We start from the raw sequence: 14,242 nt of genomic DNA on the forward strand, positions 1-14,242 counted from the left end.
CGTTATTAGAGGTTCGCCTCGTCGTCCGCCGCCATGGCCGCCCAGGCGCGGTCGGCCCCGAAGATGCGGACGGCGACGCTGACGACGCGCGAGGACACGCTGACGACCCTCGAGCGGCCGCGGCGGCCCATCGAGGAGATGGAGCAGCGCCGCGCCCAGGAGGCGAAGATCGAGGACACGCAGAAGCGGAACGCGGAGGTCTTTAGTTCGACGCAGCGCGCGCTCTGGGAGCAGAAGACGTTCGGGGTCATCAAGAACCGCGTGCGGAACAACCGCATCCGCGGCCTCAGCGACCAGCACGAGCGGGCGCTGACGGAGCGGCGGAACCGGTTGGCCTCCCTCTTAGCCGCCGACAGCGCGGAGTGGCGCCGCGAGGTCGAGATGTTCGGCGACACCATCGAGGTCCGGAAGCAGCGCCTCAGCGACCGCGCCTACGCTTTGGGCGAGCGCCGCGAGAAGGAGCGCCAGGCCAACGTCGACGAGTGCTTCCGGCGCCAGCGCCGCCTGGCCTGCGACGACGTCCGGTCCCGCGACAGCCAGGCCGTCTTGGAAATGGTCGCCGAGAGCCGCAAGGACCAGATCCTCGAGAAGCAGCAGCGCCTCGAGGTGGAGGCGAAGGACGAGGAGGACTACGTCGTCAAGTGGCGCGCCCAATTGGAGGCCGCCGATAAAGTAGAAGCGGACAAGATCGCGTTCCAGATCTCGCGCCAGTTCGCCGTCAAGGACGTGCTCGACGAGCAGGTCAAGGACCTGCGCCGCCGCAAGGAGGCCTGCCAGGAGAAGCGCATGGACGACGCGAAGCGGGAATTAGAAGAGTGGAAGGTCGCCATGGACGCGGAGAAGAAAGCCGTCGCGGACGCGCGCGAGGACGCGCGGCGCCGCGGCGCGGACGTCGCGGGCTTCAACAACGTCTTCGACCGGCGGCGCGCCAAGGTCAAGGCCGAGACCATGGCCCACGACCTCACGCTCCTCGACTACGCGCTCCGCTGCGAGAAGGCCGACGACGCCAAGGACGAGGCCAAGGTCGCGCACGAGAAGGAGATGGCGCTCCGCTACAAGTCCTATCTCGACGGCTTCGAGAAGGTCAAGGAGGTCGACGAGGCGCGCGTCAACGCGGACCGCCTCGTCATCGAGAACCGCATCTGGGAGGCCAAGGACAAGGAGCAGCGCGACCAGATCGAGGCGCGCCTCTACTTGATGGCCCAGGTGGACCTCGGCCGCAAGCAGCAGATGGCGGACAAGGCCCAGGCCGCCATCGAGGAGCGCGCGGCCTACGGCGCGGAGATCCAGGCCATCCGCGACCAGCAGGAGGCCGCGAACCGCGACGAGGACCGGAAGCGCGATTTACGCCTCAGAGCCGCGCGCGCGAACCAGGCGGGCGTGCGCCAGCTCATGGTGTCCAACGCCAAGGCGCGGGCCGAGGCGAAGCAGGCCGAGTACCTCGAGGCGCGCCTCATGGACAAGGTCGAGATGGCCCACGCGAAGAGCGTCGCGAACGAGGGCGGCATCGTCAACACGCACCACCCCCTCCAGTCGACGAAGTGGTACACCTAGGCCGCGGCCCGCGCCGCCTCCCCGCCCGCCGACGAAGACCGAACCGCCCCCGCGCCGGAGCCCCCCCGCCTTCGGCCACCTTACGATCCTATTCACGACAAGCTTCACGACGACGGGACGGCATCGGACTACGCCGGGACGACATCGCGTCGGTCGTGCCGTGCAACTCGCAAGAAGCTGCCGCTATTACCCCTTGAGTGCTCGAGTGCGCCGCCGGTGCCGTCGCGGGAGCCCACGCGCCGCCAGTGCCGTCATGGCGCGCCTCCTGAACAAGATGATGGACGTGCAGCGGACGCTCGAGGCCGAGATCGACGCGTCCATGGGCCTCAATCTCACGACGACAACAACATCGCCGGACGACGCGCCCGTCGCGGCGCCGCCGACGGCCGACGCGCCGCCCGGAGAACCCAACGGCGCCGGCCACGACGACGCGCTGCGGCGGGCCCTCGCGGGCAAGGAGGCGGAGCGCGAGGAGCTTCTAGCCGAGGGCACGGAGCTCGCGGCGAAGCTCGGCGCCGCGGAGCGCCGAAACAAGGCGCTCAAGGCCGACCGCGACGACAAGGCGGACGCCGTCGCGCGCCTCGAGGCCGCGCTCGCGAAGAACGAGTCCGGCGACGGCGGCGCGGCGGCCCTGCGCTGCGCCGACCTCGAGGGGCAGGTCGCGGGCCTCGAGCGCCGCGTCGCGTCGCTGCAGGCCGAGAGCGTCGGCCTGAAAAAGGTCGTCGCCGCGGCCGCGGCGGCGCGCGACGACGCCGCGCGGAGCCGGAGCGCGCTCGAGGCGAGCGAGCGCGCGAAGGCGGCGCTCGAGAGCGACCTCGCGAGCGCCCGGGCGCTCACGGGCGAGCTCCGGGCGGAGCGCGACGACTTCCGCGCGCTGTGGGAGCGCGCGGCCGAGGCCGCGCCCGCGCCGGACGGCGGGGACGTCGCGGCGGCCCACGCGGAGGCCCTGGAGGCCGCGGAGGCGCGGGCGCGGGCGCGCGTCGACGACGCGGAGCGGTCCGCGGCCGCGAAAGTCGCCGCCGCGCGCGAGGCGCAGCGGACCGCGGAGCGCGAAAGAGACCTGCTCCGCGACGACGCGGACCGGGCCGCGGCGGCGGCCGCGGCGGCCCCGGAAGTGGACGCCGACGACCTCGCCGCGCGCCTCCACAAAACGGAGCTCGAGCGCGACGCCATGGAGCGGAGTTTGCGCGAGGCCGTCGCCGACGCGGCCAAAGCCAAGCGCGCGCTCCGCGCGCCGGCGGCCGCGGCGCCCGACGCCGCGCAGCACGCGGCCTGGAGGGCCGAGCAGCGGGGCCGCGCGGCGGAGACGGACGAGCTGCGCGCGCGCCTCGAGGCCGCGGACAGCGAGCGGCGCGTGCTGCAGGTCAAGCTCGCGCGGGCGCTCGACGACGCGGGCGACGCCAAGGACGCGCTGCACGGCGCCACGGCCGCGCAGGCCCGGGAGGTGGAGCTCCTCCAGACGGAGCTCGCGGCGACGCGCGACGACCTGCGCGACGTCAAGGCGTCGTTCCACAAGACGCTCGAGGTGCTCGTCGCGGACGACGGCGCGGGGCCCGCCAAGCCCCGCCGCGACGACGCGCCCGAGTCGACGGCGTCGCCGCCGGCGGCCCTCGCCGAGGAGCCCGCGTCGCCGCCCCGCGACCGGACGCAGACGGACACGCTCCCCTATGGACTAAGCGTCTAGCGGGACCACGGCGCGCTTGGTTCAACAACTCAAAGCTGAAGCTTGATTGACGCGCAACCATCACGACGGCGGCCTGCGACGGTCTCGCGGGACTGCTCGATTGGTTCAACGTCGAAAGGTGAAGTCCGGGTGAACGGCGCTATATCGACTCACAGGGCCTCGGCCGGCGGTCCGCCCCGCCCCGCGGCGCGCGGCGGCTGGCCCCCCCTTTCTTCTTCTTCCCCCTCTTTCCCCCGCTCGCCCCCGGTCACTGACTCCGGGCCTGCCCGGTGTCGGGGAGCGAGCCCCCTCCGACTCTCCCTTCCGCTATCTTGGCGCGCGGCCTCGTCCGTCTCGGCAGGGCCATCTACCCTGGCTTGGCTCGCCGCGCTCCCCCCGCCGTCCCCGACGGCCGTCGATTGATCTCCAGCCCGCGGGGTCTCTCGACGACTTGCTACCGCGGCTTCCCACCGTCCAGTCCGTTGTGAGGGGCTGACAGACGGGCCTCCTCAACTGGCTTCGCCTTGGGCGGGCGTTTCCGGTTACCTGCACACCTCGGCTCTCGGCTGAGTGATCCTTCCGATCTCCGACCTGATCCGCGTGCGCCGACGGCCGCCCACGGGCCGCCGTCCTAGTCCCACGTTAAAGCACCCATAATAATAATAATATCGAGGTTTCCGAGGTCGGTGCTTTTGTCCGAACGCGTCGAGGCTAGTGGCAATTGATTTTCACGAGTGCGCCGGGGCGCCGTTGGCGCGCGCTGGCGCGCCCGCGCCCCCTCGAATGGCGAACGGTGCCGCGTTCGGGGTCTTGAACGGCTGCCACGGCACGAAAAAAGACCCGAAACTCAAGGGCGTGCCGCGATACATCAGTGACGACGAAGTGAAGCGCCGAGGCCTACCAATCGTGAATGAAGGCGAGGGCGAGACGCTGACAGACGTCAAGAAAGCAAAGTTCGTCCCCTCGAACTTAAAGTTCGACCGGACGCCGGTCCAAGAACTCCTCGCGGGGTGTAAGTCGAGAATGCACGTGTGCGAGATCGAGGGGGACGACGCGCACGCGCTCGCGGTTCTCGGCGCGCGCCTCGCGGACGAGAAGGACCCCATGGGCCACCCCGGCGGCGAGAATCAGAACCGCAAGTCTCTTCTCCTCTCCGAGGACTTCCCCCTGGGCGTCTTCCCGCCGGAGGGCCGCGCGCGACGCCCGGGTCCGGAACACGCGCGATCGCTCGCGCATCGCTCGTCGCGCGGCCGCGCGCGCTCGGACGGCGCGGGCAGATCAGAGTGAGACTGCGTTACGGGTATCCTAGGCGTATCCTGGCTCCTCTGCTCCCCCGCCGCGGCCGGAAAGGCGGAGCGGGGACTGCGAAGCCAGGCCGGGGAATGAGAGTGTGCACGCCGCAGCGTGCAGGGAGGCGGGCGGGTGCCACGGCACCGCGCCGGGGAGGAAGACGGTGCGGCGTGCCCTGCGGGCACGCCGTGTTGAGCCTGAAGAGCGGGAACCGGCGTAGAACCCCGCAGGGTTGTCGCTGTTCCGGGCGTAGGGAGGAAGTAGGCGCGGGCTCCGGCGGGCGACCCCGCGGGGTCGCCCGCGGCCTCAGGCGCGGGAGTGTTGTGCACGCCGCGGCGTGCAGGGAGGCGGGCGGGAGGAGCGGCCCGTTGGCCAGGTTGGCTCGGCAGGGTCGCGGGCCGCCAGGCCTAGGCGAGAGGAAGGTCGACGAGCTCGTTCCTGTCGTTGACGCGGAGCCCGGCGATCATTGCGAGCGAGCGCCGGAAGCGATCCTCGTCTTCGGCGGCAGTGAGAGTGTTCGCCGGGTTGAACTTCGATGGGACGTGATGGAGGATGAGCTCGCCGGAGTCGAGCGCGTCGTAGAGGAAGCCGAGCTGGCACCGAATGTGCCGCGCCCGGGCGGAAAGGTCGCGTCCGCGAAGGAAGAGTATTGCCGACTCGTTGTCGCAGTAAACGTGCGACGGCCGGAGGCTGCGCTTGAGCATGAAGGATGCGAGAGAGCGCATGCTCAGGAGTACGCGGACGAGCACGACCAGGGCGTACAGCTCGGCCTCGAAGGTCGAGATCGCCGTCGCGTACTGGACCGACGACCACGCGCAGACGGACGCGCCGCATGCGAAGATGTAGCCGCCGGAGCGCGAGCGGCAGACGCCGGACGCCGTGCGGTGGATCTCGCGTCCGTGCGAGGCGTCCATGTAGCCGTCGAGTGCGAACTCGGCGCAGCGGGTGTAGGTGAGCCCGAGCTGGGCGTGGGAGTTGACGTAGCGGAAGACGCGCCCGTGCGGCGTGAAGATGACGACGTCTTTGAAGAGCTTGTTCAGCTCGACGATGCTGAGGAGCGTCGGCTCGTCGTCGCCGTCGCCGCCGCCGGCCGCGCCCGCGCGGGTCCGCGGCGGCATTGTAGGAAGGCGGGGTGCTGGTGTCCTCGCCGCTGCGCCGCGCGCGGTCCGCGCGGGCGCTGGTGGGGCCTGGACCGGAGCGCGGCGCGACGCCGGGCTCTGCGGCGGCGCGCGCTCTGGCTCCAGGGGCTATCCGCCGCTCGCGAGCGGTGGATCTGCTGCGGGCGGCGCGCTCTGCGCGCAGGCTCGCAGCGGTGTAGCTGCGCACAGCTAGCAGGTGTAGCGCGGTGGCTCACAGCGCGAAAATGGGGACATAACCCAGATCAGAGTGAGACTGCGTTACGGGTATCCTAGGCGTATCCTGGCTCCTCTGGCGGGACGCTCCTCGGGGGCTCGGCGCCTCGCCGCCGCGCCGGTCGCCGCGCCGGAGCGAACGAGCGAGCGAGCGAGGGGGGGCTCGTTCCGCGCGAACGCGATCGCGCGGAGACAAATCATGTTGACTTCATATTGACTTTTGTCGTTTCTCTCGCAGGCGCTGCAGCTGCGCCGCGAGTTCCTCGACCACTGGCTCGCGCTCGACGCGCTCGTGTGCTGCGTCGACGGCAAGCACGTGCGCCTCCAGTCGCACGGGGCGACACAGCACGGCGCGCTGTCGCTCGGGCTGCACTGGGATGGCATCTGTGCCTCCATCGCCGAGTACCAGCGCCTTCAGCTCGCTCACCCCGAGCTGCCCGATCTCCCGGCGTCGACGACGCTCGAGGACTTCAAGGAGCTCATCCTCAACGGCAAGCTGCCCGTCGAACAGTGGCGCGCTGTGTACTCCGACCTGGGCATCGACTTGGTGCTCGTGGCCGCGCCCGCGGACATGAACCGCGAGGCCATGCTCGGCGGCGCGAACATCTTCGCGGCGGACATCTTCAAGGTCCAGCCGCAGAGCCTCTACGAGCTGACGGCCGTCCTCGCGGGGCAGGAGGTCGTCGCGGCCATGCGCGTGGGCGACAAGTTCGTGGAGGTGCGCTTCTACCACGCGGTCGGCGCGCTCAAGCGCCACCGCGCGGGGCTCGTCGTCTCGCAGCTCATCCCCAAGGGCAAGGCGCCGCAGGCGCGCGCCGCCGCCCTGGCGGCGCTCCGCTGCCGCGCCGAGGGCGCCACGGGCCTCCTCGACGAGGCCTTCGGGTCCGACGCGTCGCTCGCGGGCCTCCTCGGCGACGGCGGCGGCTTCGACGAGTCGCTGCTGACCCTCGACGACGCGCTCGCGGACACGTCGCTGATCTTCGACGGCGCCGTGGCCCTGGGCGACGACGCGGCGCTGCTCCTCGGCCTCGACGAGCCCGGCGACTCGCTGTTCGCCTCGACCGCCGCGGACGTCGACGCGGCGCTGGACCCGGGCGCCGCGCGCACGCTGCAGCTGGCGCACACGAGCGACCTCGCGCGCGCCCGGTACGTGCCGGCCGCCGACCGCCAGGCGTCGGATCCCGAGGCCTACGAGAAGTGGCGCGCGCACCAGGCCAAGAAGGCGCGTATCCGACTCGCCCGGCTCAAGGCGTCGGATCCCGAGGCCTACGAGAAGTGGCGCGCGCACCAGGCCAAGAAGGCGCGTATCCGACTCGCCCGGCTCAAGGCGTCGGATCCCGAGGGCTACGAGAAGTGGCGCGCCCACAAGAACGAGCTGAAGTACAACCGCCGCCACGGCGGCGCGCCGCCGCGGCCGTACGTGGACAAGCGCGCGAGCGGACTGAAGTGCAACGGGGTTTTGTTGAACACGCCGCTTGCCATGAGCGTCGACGACATCCGCGCGCGCACGAACGCTCGAAGGCGGCATTTAGAAACGGACCGCAAAAACAATGTCGGCTGTGAGGGCCAGGCGACGCACATGTGTGCTATTTGTCATCGGCCGTTCAAGTCGCCGCGCGGTTTGAGCATCCATTTGGCGAAGTCCGAGTCCTGCCAGGATCTTATCCGCGCCTCCGCGCCGCCGCCGCCCTTCGGCGCGCCGCCGCCCTTCGGCGCGCCGCCCTTCGGCGCGCCGCCCTTCGGCGCGCCGCCGCCCTTCGGCGTGCCGCCGCCCTTCGGCGCGCCGCCCTTCGGCGCGCCGCCGCCCTTCGGCGCGCCGCCGCCCTTCGGCGCGCCGCCGCCCTTCGGCGCGCCGCCGCCGCCCGCGCCGCCGCCGCCGCCACCGCCGCCGCCGCGGGCCCTGCCGCCGCCGAAGAAGGCGAAGAAGTAACTCGACGCAAAATTACCGGTTCCCGCCGCAGACTACTCCGAGGACCTGCCGCCCAACGTCGGCCGCGAGATCCTCCAGAAGTCGAAGATGCTATCGAGTCGTGCCGCAGATCACCTCAAGCCTTGCGACGTTCGCGACGCGCCGACACAGTTGCTTCGCGCGGAACGCACGCGAGGGACGCCGCGAGGCCACACGAGGCGACGTCGCGCGCCGGCTGAGAGTCGACGAGGCGGGCGAACCAGTTCCGAAACCACCATGGTCAAGGAGAACCCCGTGGCGCGGCGCACGCGCGCGCGGTCGCCCTTCGAGCCTTCCGGCGGCGGGCCGGGCCGCGGGCGCGTCTTCCGGCAGGCGGGCCTCCTGGAGCTCGTCGCCGAGTTCGCGGGCTCGACGCGGCACGTCGCGTCCTTGGACCGCGCGGCTCGGGCGACGGGCTCGGCCGTCGCCGAGCGCTTCGCGGCGCACTATTTGTACGTGTTCCCCATGGAGCGGGGCGACCAGAAGCCGCCCATGGCGCCCATGGCCGGCGCGCGGCTCCACCTCGGGACGCACCGCTGGGAGCGGGTCGAGGGCGTCGCCGCGGCGCCGCCGGAGCCCGGCGCCGAGGAGCCCGGCTCCGCGTTCATCCCCGAGATGGCCGCCGTCGCGAGCGCGGGCGACCGCCGCGGCGAGCGCATGCGCTTCTACACGCAGTGCGCGTCCTACGCGCCCCTGGATTCCCACTACGAGTTCGACCCGGAGACGGATCGCTGGTCGCCGCGGCCGCGGCTCAGCGACGCCGCGGAGCGGAGCGGCGAGGTCGTCGTGCGCCTCTCGGCCTTCAAGACCGTCGGCGACGACCTCTACGTTTTAGGCGGCGTCGACGGGACCTTCGCGCCGTCCGCGGCCGTGCGGCGGTGCCGGGGCGGCGTCTGGTCAGACGTCGCGTCGATGCGGACGGCGCGCTTCGCCGCGTGCGCCGTCGCCGTGGGCCGCGCGGGTCTCGTGGTCCTCGGGGGCTACGCGCGGACCTTCGGCGAGGGCAACGCGCAGTCGCGGAGCGCGGAGCGCTACGACGTCGCGGCGGACGCGTGGCGCGAGCTGCCGGATCTTTTGCCGGACGGCGGCGACGCGCGGGAGGGCGACCTGCTGACCGCGGAGGTCCGCGGCGCGATCTACGCCGTCGAGGCCCACTACACGCGGCAGCACCTGGCGCGGGTCCAGCGCCTCGCGCCGGGCGACGCGCGCTGGTCCTTCTGCGCTCGGCTGCCGACGCCGCCGACGGGCGCCGCGCGGCCGCGCGACGACGGCGCCGAGGAGACCTTCGCGACGAACGTGCTTTTGGGGGCGTCGGACACGCTCCTCGCCATGTCCGGGCGCATCGACTCCGACGACGCCGTGGCGTCGTCGCCCGTGCTCATCCAGGGCTACGACGCTTCGCGCGACGAGTGGAGCCCGCTCTACGAGATCCTCGACCCGGCGCTCGGCTTCACGGCGCTGCTCTTCCACGACGCGGTCTACTTCCCGCTCCGCGGCGCGCGGGAAAGCGCCGCGGACGGCGAGCGCACGGCCATCGGCTGCTACGACCTCGCGAGCGGCGTCGGCCGCGCGCTCGGGGGCTCCACGCGCCACTGCGACCCGCGCCAGGGGCCGTCCTTCGTCGTCGGCCGCGCGCCCGAGAGGCCGCGCGCGGCGAGCCCGGCGCCGAGCCCCGCGGCGAAGTCGAGCCCCGCGTCGAAGCCCTCGCCGACGGCGAAGCGGCAGAGCAAGCTCGCGGCCGCCCGCCAGCTCCGCGGAACTTAAGGTCTCCTGTGATTCTAGAACACGCGTCAGCTCAGGTTGTGGAGCACGAGCGCGCCGTTCGCCAGCGATTTTAGAACACACTAGCTCAGGTTGTGGAGCACGAGCGCGCCGTCCGCCGTGCGCTCGAGGTCCAGCGCGAGCGTCTTCCCCAGAAAGTAGGGCCGCAGCTTCGGCAGGACGGCCGCCCCGTCCTGGCCCTTGAAGAGGAAGGCGTCGAGGGGCGGCGCCGCCGCGGCGACCTCGCCGCCGAGCGTGGCCCGGAGCCCGCCGTCGTAGCCGAGGCCGTCGACCGGCAGCCGCAGCGTCCGCCGCTCGCCGCGGTCGAGGCCCGCGAGGCCGGCCTTCGGCTTCTCTTTTCTCTCGACGGGGGCTCTCGCCTCGACGACGGCCGCCGGGTCGAAGGGCTCGAAGCGCGGCGGGCCGTCGGGGTTCGGCCGGATCGCGCGCGGCGGCGCCGGCCGCCGGCCGCCGCCGAGGCACGCGGCCGTCTCCGGCGTCAGCGCCAGGAGCTCCTCGACGGCGCCGACGCGCGTCGAGATCCTGACCTTGGCACCGGCGACGAACTCCGCGCGCGTCGCGGCGAGCGGCCGGCGCTCGAACGCGCGGCGCCGCGCGGGCCCGACGACGACGTCGAAGACGAGCATGCGGCTCGGGTCGTCGCCGCCGCCGTCGTCGACGTTCTGCGGCTTCGACGCGTCGACGACGTCGCCGTCGATCTGCGCGACGACGTAGGGCTGGCCGCGGTGCGCCGACGTCCGCGCGCCCAGCGACTCGAGCAGGGCTGAGGCGTCTTCCGAGTAGTCCTCGCGCAGGTCCTGTTTTAAAACTGCCGCGTCGCTTTGGATCTGCAAGCGCTCGAATTGTGCGGCCATTTTATGCTGCGTAGCAGCGCGTTTTACGCCCGCTAGTGCGGCGCAGCGGCTCCGCTAAGCTGCACCATGCGCTTGCCTGATTTTGGGTGAACACAATGGTGAACTTCTCGCCTTGGTTGAACGCGCGCCGGCCGACCGCGACGAAGTAAGTCCAAGCCACTGCATTTGACGTCGCAGTGCGCGCGCGCGAGGGCGCCTCGACGTGCGAGGGACCCCGCAGCAAGTCGCAGTAGTCCGCAAAAACGACCATGCGCCAAATCCTGGTCCTCACGGCCCTTTGGGGCGTCGGCGACGCCCTCGTTGCAGTTCCGCATTCCGTGCGCCACCGCAAGCCCCTGCGCGCCGCCGACGCGGAAGAAGAAAAGCCCATGACGCTCTACGAGACGAAGGAGCCGTTCACGAACCGCTACAGCTCCGTGCTGACGAGCAACAAGAAGCAGGGCGCGAGCCAAGCGATGCTCTACGCGACGGGCCTCGAGCCCGCGGACATGGAGAAGGCCTTCGTCGGCGTCGGGTCCATCTGGTACGACGGGAACCCCTGCAACATGCACCTGCTGGAGCTGGGCACGAAGATCCGCGAGTCCTGCCAGGCCGCGGGCTTGGTCGGCTACCGGTTCAACGCGATCGGCGTGTCCGACGGCATCTCCATGGGCACGACGGGCATGCGCTACAGCCTCCAGTCGCGCGACATCATCGCCGACTCCATGGAGACGGTCATGTCCGCCCAGTGGTACGACGGCATGGTCGCCATCCCCGGCTGCGACAAGAACATGCCGGGCGTCGTCATGGCCATGGGCCGGCTGAACCGGCCGTCGATCATGGTCTACGGCGGCACGATCCGCGCGGGCGAGCAGCCGTCGTCCGGCGAGTCCCTCGACATCGTCAGCGCCTTCCAGTCCTTCGGGGCCTACGTCTACGACAAGATCGACGAGGCCGAGCGCCTCGAGATCACGCGCCACTCGTGCCCGGGCCAGGGCGCGTGCGGCGGCATGTACACGGCGAACACGATGGCCACGGCCATCGAGGCGCTGGGCATGTCGCTGCCCTACTCCTCCTCGTCGCCGGCGGACTCGGACGAGAAGCTCGCGGAGTGCAAGGCCGCGGGCGCCGCGATCAAGAAATTGCTCGAGCTCGACCTCAAGCCGCGCGACATCATGACCAAGGCGGCCTTCGAGAACGCGATCCGCATGGTCATGGTCACGGGCGGGTCGACGAACGCCGTGCTCCACCTCATCGCCATGTCGCGGTCCTGCCAGGACCCGGCCGTGCGCATCGGCCTCGACGACTTCCAGCGCATCTCCGACGAGACGCCGTTCCTCGCGGACCTGAAGCCTTCCGGCAAGTACGTCATGGAGGACGTGCAGAACATCGGCGGCACGCCGGGCGTCATCAAGTTCATGATCGACAACGGCATGTTCGACGGGAGCCAGATGACCGTCACTGGCAAGACGTGGGCCGAGAACGTCGCGGACCACCCGGGCCTCACGCCCGGCCAGATGATCATCAAGCCTTTGAGCGACCCCGTCAAGGCCACGGGCCACCTCCAGATCATGTACGGCAACGTCTGCCCCGACGGCGGCGTCGCGAAGATCACGGGCAAGGAGGGCGAGACGTTCACGGGCGTCGCCAAGGTCTACGACTCGGAGCCTCTGATGATGGAGGGGCTGCAGAACCGGGAGATCAAGTGCGGCATGGTCGTCATCATCCGCTACGAGGGCCCCAAGGGCGGGCCGGGCCTGCCGGAGATGCTCACGCCGACGTCCGCGATCATGGGCGCGGGCCTCGGCGACTGCGTCGCGCTCCTCACGGACGGCCGCTTCTCCGGCGGGTCCCACGGCTTCTGCATCGGCCACATCACGCCCGAGGCGCAGATCGGCGGGCCCATCGCCCTCATCGAGGACGGCGACGCCATCCAGATCGACGCGCGCGCCGACAAGCGGACCATCGACGTGCTCCTCACTCCTCAGCAGTGGGCGGAGCGCCGCGCGGCGTGGAAGCCGCCGCCCCTCCGCGCGACCTGCGGCACGCTCTACAAGTACATGTCCGTCGTCAAGACGGCCTCCGAGGGCTGCGTCACCGACGAGCAGGTGCCGGACGTGTCGCCGATCTGGGCGCAGGCGGCGGCCGCGGCGGACACGGGCCCGCTGACCATCGCCCAGCTCAAGGCCGCGCTCACGCAGCGCGGCGTCAAGTTCAAGCAGCGCGACCGGAAGCACGTGCTCCGGGCCGCGCTCGACGCCGCGCTCTCCGTGCCCGACGGCGCGCCGCCCGAGTCGCCGCCGTGGCTCCAGCCGGAGAACGCCGCGAACCTCGACGCGCGGACCGAGGAGTTCACGGCGTCCCGGTAGGCCACCCTAACACCGACCCTAGCTTACAGAGGCCCCGCGTTCCTAGCGGCGCCGCTTGCGGCCGCCCTTGAAGCGGCCGCCGGCCCAGTCGTTGCGGAGCGCGAGCGGCTGGGCCTTGTACCAGGCCATGAAGGACTTGACGCCGGCCTCGATGGACGTCTTCGGCTCGTAGCCGAGCAGTTCGTGGGCCTTGGACACGTCGGCGTAGGTCTCCTTGATCTCCGCGTTCGACTTCTCGTAGTGGATCTTCGTCTTGGGCCCGCCGAGCTCGCCCTCGAGCGTCTTGAGGAAGTAGTCGAGCTTGACGGGCTTGGAGTTGCCGAGGTTGAAGACGGCGGCGTTGTCGGCGCAGTACTCCATGGACCGCTCGATGCCCTGGACGATGTCGTCGATGAACGTGAAGTCGCGCCACATGTCGCCGTGGTTGAAGACGGTGATCGTCTCGCCGTTCTCGATCTTGTTCGTGAACAAATACACGGACATGTCCGGCCGCCCCCAGGGCCCGTAGACCGTGAAGAAGCGCAGGCCCACGGACTTGAGGCCGTGGATGTTGTGGTACGCGCCGGCGATCTGCTCGTCCGCGAACTTTGACGTGCCGTAGAGGTTCGCCGGGTGCGTGATGGGGTCGAGCTCCGAGAAGGGGATCTTCTTGTTGAGGCCGTAGACGGAGCTCGAGCTCGCGTAGACGTAGTGGGGCTGGACCTCGCGGCGCGCGACGAAGTCGAGGAGCGAGACGACGCACTCGAGGTTGTTGTGCACGTAGGTCATGGGGTGCGTGATGGAGTAGCGCACGCCGGCCTGGGCCGCGAGGTGGACGACGTGCGTGAAGGCGTGCTTCGCGAACAGCGCCTCGACCATGGACGCGTTGCAGACGTCCATGGCGACGACGTCGTAGCCGAAGTCGCGCTTCAGGCGCTCCGCGCGCGCGCGCTTCATGGACACGGCGTAGTAGTCGTTGAAGGAGTCGAGGCCGACGACCGTGTGGGGCCGGTTCGCCGTGCGCGCGCCGAGCGACGCCATGAGGCTCGAGCCGATGAAGCCCGCGGCGCCGGTGACGAGCACGCGCGCGGCGCCGTCGACGGGCGGCGCCGCGTCGCCGCCGCCGCAGGGCACGTCGCCCCACTTGGCCTGCGCCGAGCTCCAGACGACGGCGTCGCCGAGCTGCGACACCTGGATGCCGCCCTCGCTGTAGACGACGACGCGGCCCAGCAGCAGCACGCCCAGCACGCCCAAGACCAGGACCACGAGCTTGCCGACGCGCCGCCGCTCGAAGGGGCTCTCCGCCGCCGCCGACTGCACGCTCAGCGCGTCGAGGCTCTTCTTGAACGAGCTGTTCGACGCCGCGCGGTTCATGGCGGCGCCGCGGGCAGTGGCGATGGACGATGCAAGCACTGAAGTCAGCACGAGGAAATAATTTTGACCGCGGATCGACCGCAGATCGACCGGCAGGC

The 14,242-nt window shown here is 71.0% G+C and overlaps 3 protein-coding genes across 3 annotated transcripts; 2 read left to right on the forward strand and 1 right to left on the reverse strand.

The window, feature by feature from the left end:
* Positions 1-33: 33 nt before the first annotated feature.
* Positions 34-9,571, forward strand: AURANDRAFT_66798 (hypothetical protein; the record flags this gene model as incomplete). Its single annotated transcript, XM_009042061.1, has 4 exons — positions 34-1,544; positions 1,801-3,232; positions 6,098-7,785; positions 8,032-9,571. The coding sequence occupies 4 exons, from the start codon at positions 34-36 to the stop codon at positions 9,569-9,571; spliced, it is 6,171 nt and encodes a 2,056-aa protein (XP_009040309.1).
* A 994-nt stretch (positions 9,572-10,565) lies between these two features.
* AURANDRAFT_54952 (hypothetical protein) lies at positions 10,566-12,816 on the forward strand (the record flags this gene model as incomplete). The annotated part of the gene is made up of 1 exon (XM_009042062.1): positions 10,566-12,816. The coding sequence occupies one exon, from the start codon at positions 10,692-10,694 to the stop codon at positions 12,789-12,791; it is 2,100 nt and encodes a 699-aa protein (XP_009040310.1).
* A 92-nt stretch (positions 12,817-12,908) lies between these two features.
* AURANDRAFT_2757 (hypothetical protein) lies at positions 12,909-13,853 on the reverse strand (the record flags this gene model as incomplete). The annotated part of the gene is made up of 1 exon (XM_009042026.1): positions 12,909-13,853. A coding segment is annotated over one exon (945 nt), but the record flags the coding sequence as incomplete, so codon positions are not given.
* Positions 13,854-14,242: the final 389 nt, after the last annotated feature.

This window comes from Aureococcus anophagefferens, assembly GCF_000186865.1.
Source record: "Aureococcus anophagefferens unplaced genomic scaffold AURANscaffold_26, whole genome shotgun sequence".
Classification (NCBI taxonomy): Eukaryota; class Pelagophyceae; order Pelagomonadales; family Pelagomonadaceae; genus Aureococcus; species Aureococcus anophagefferens.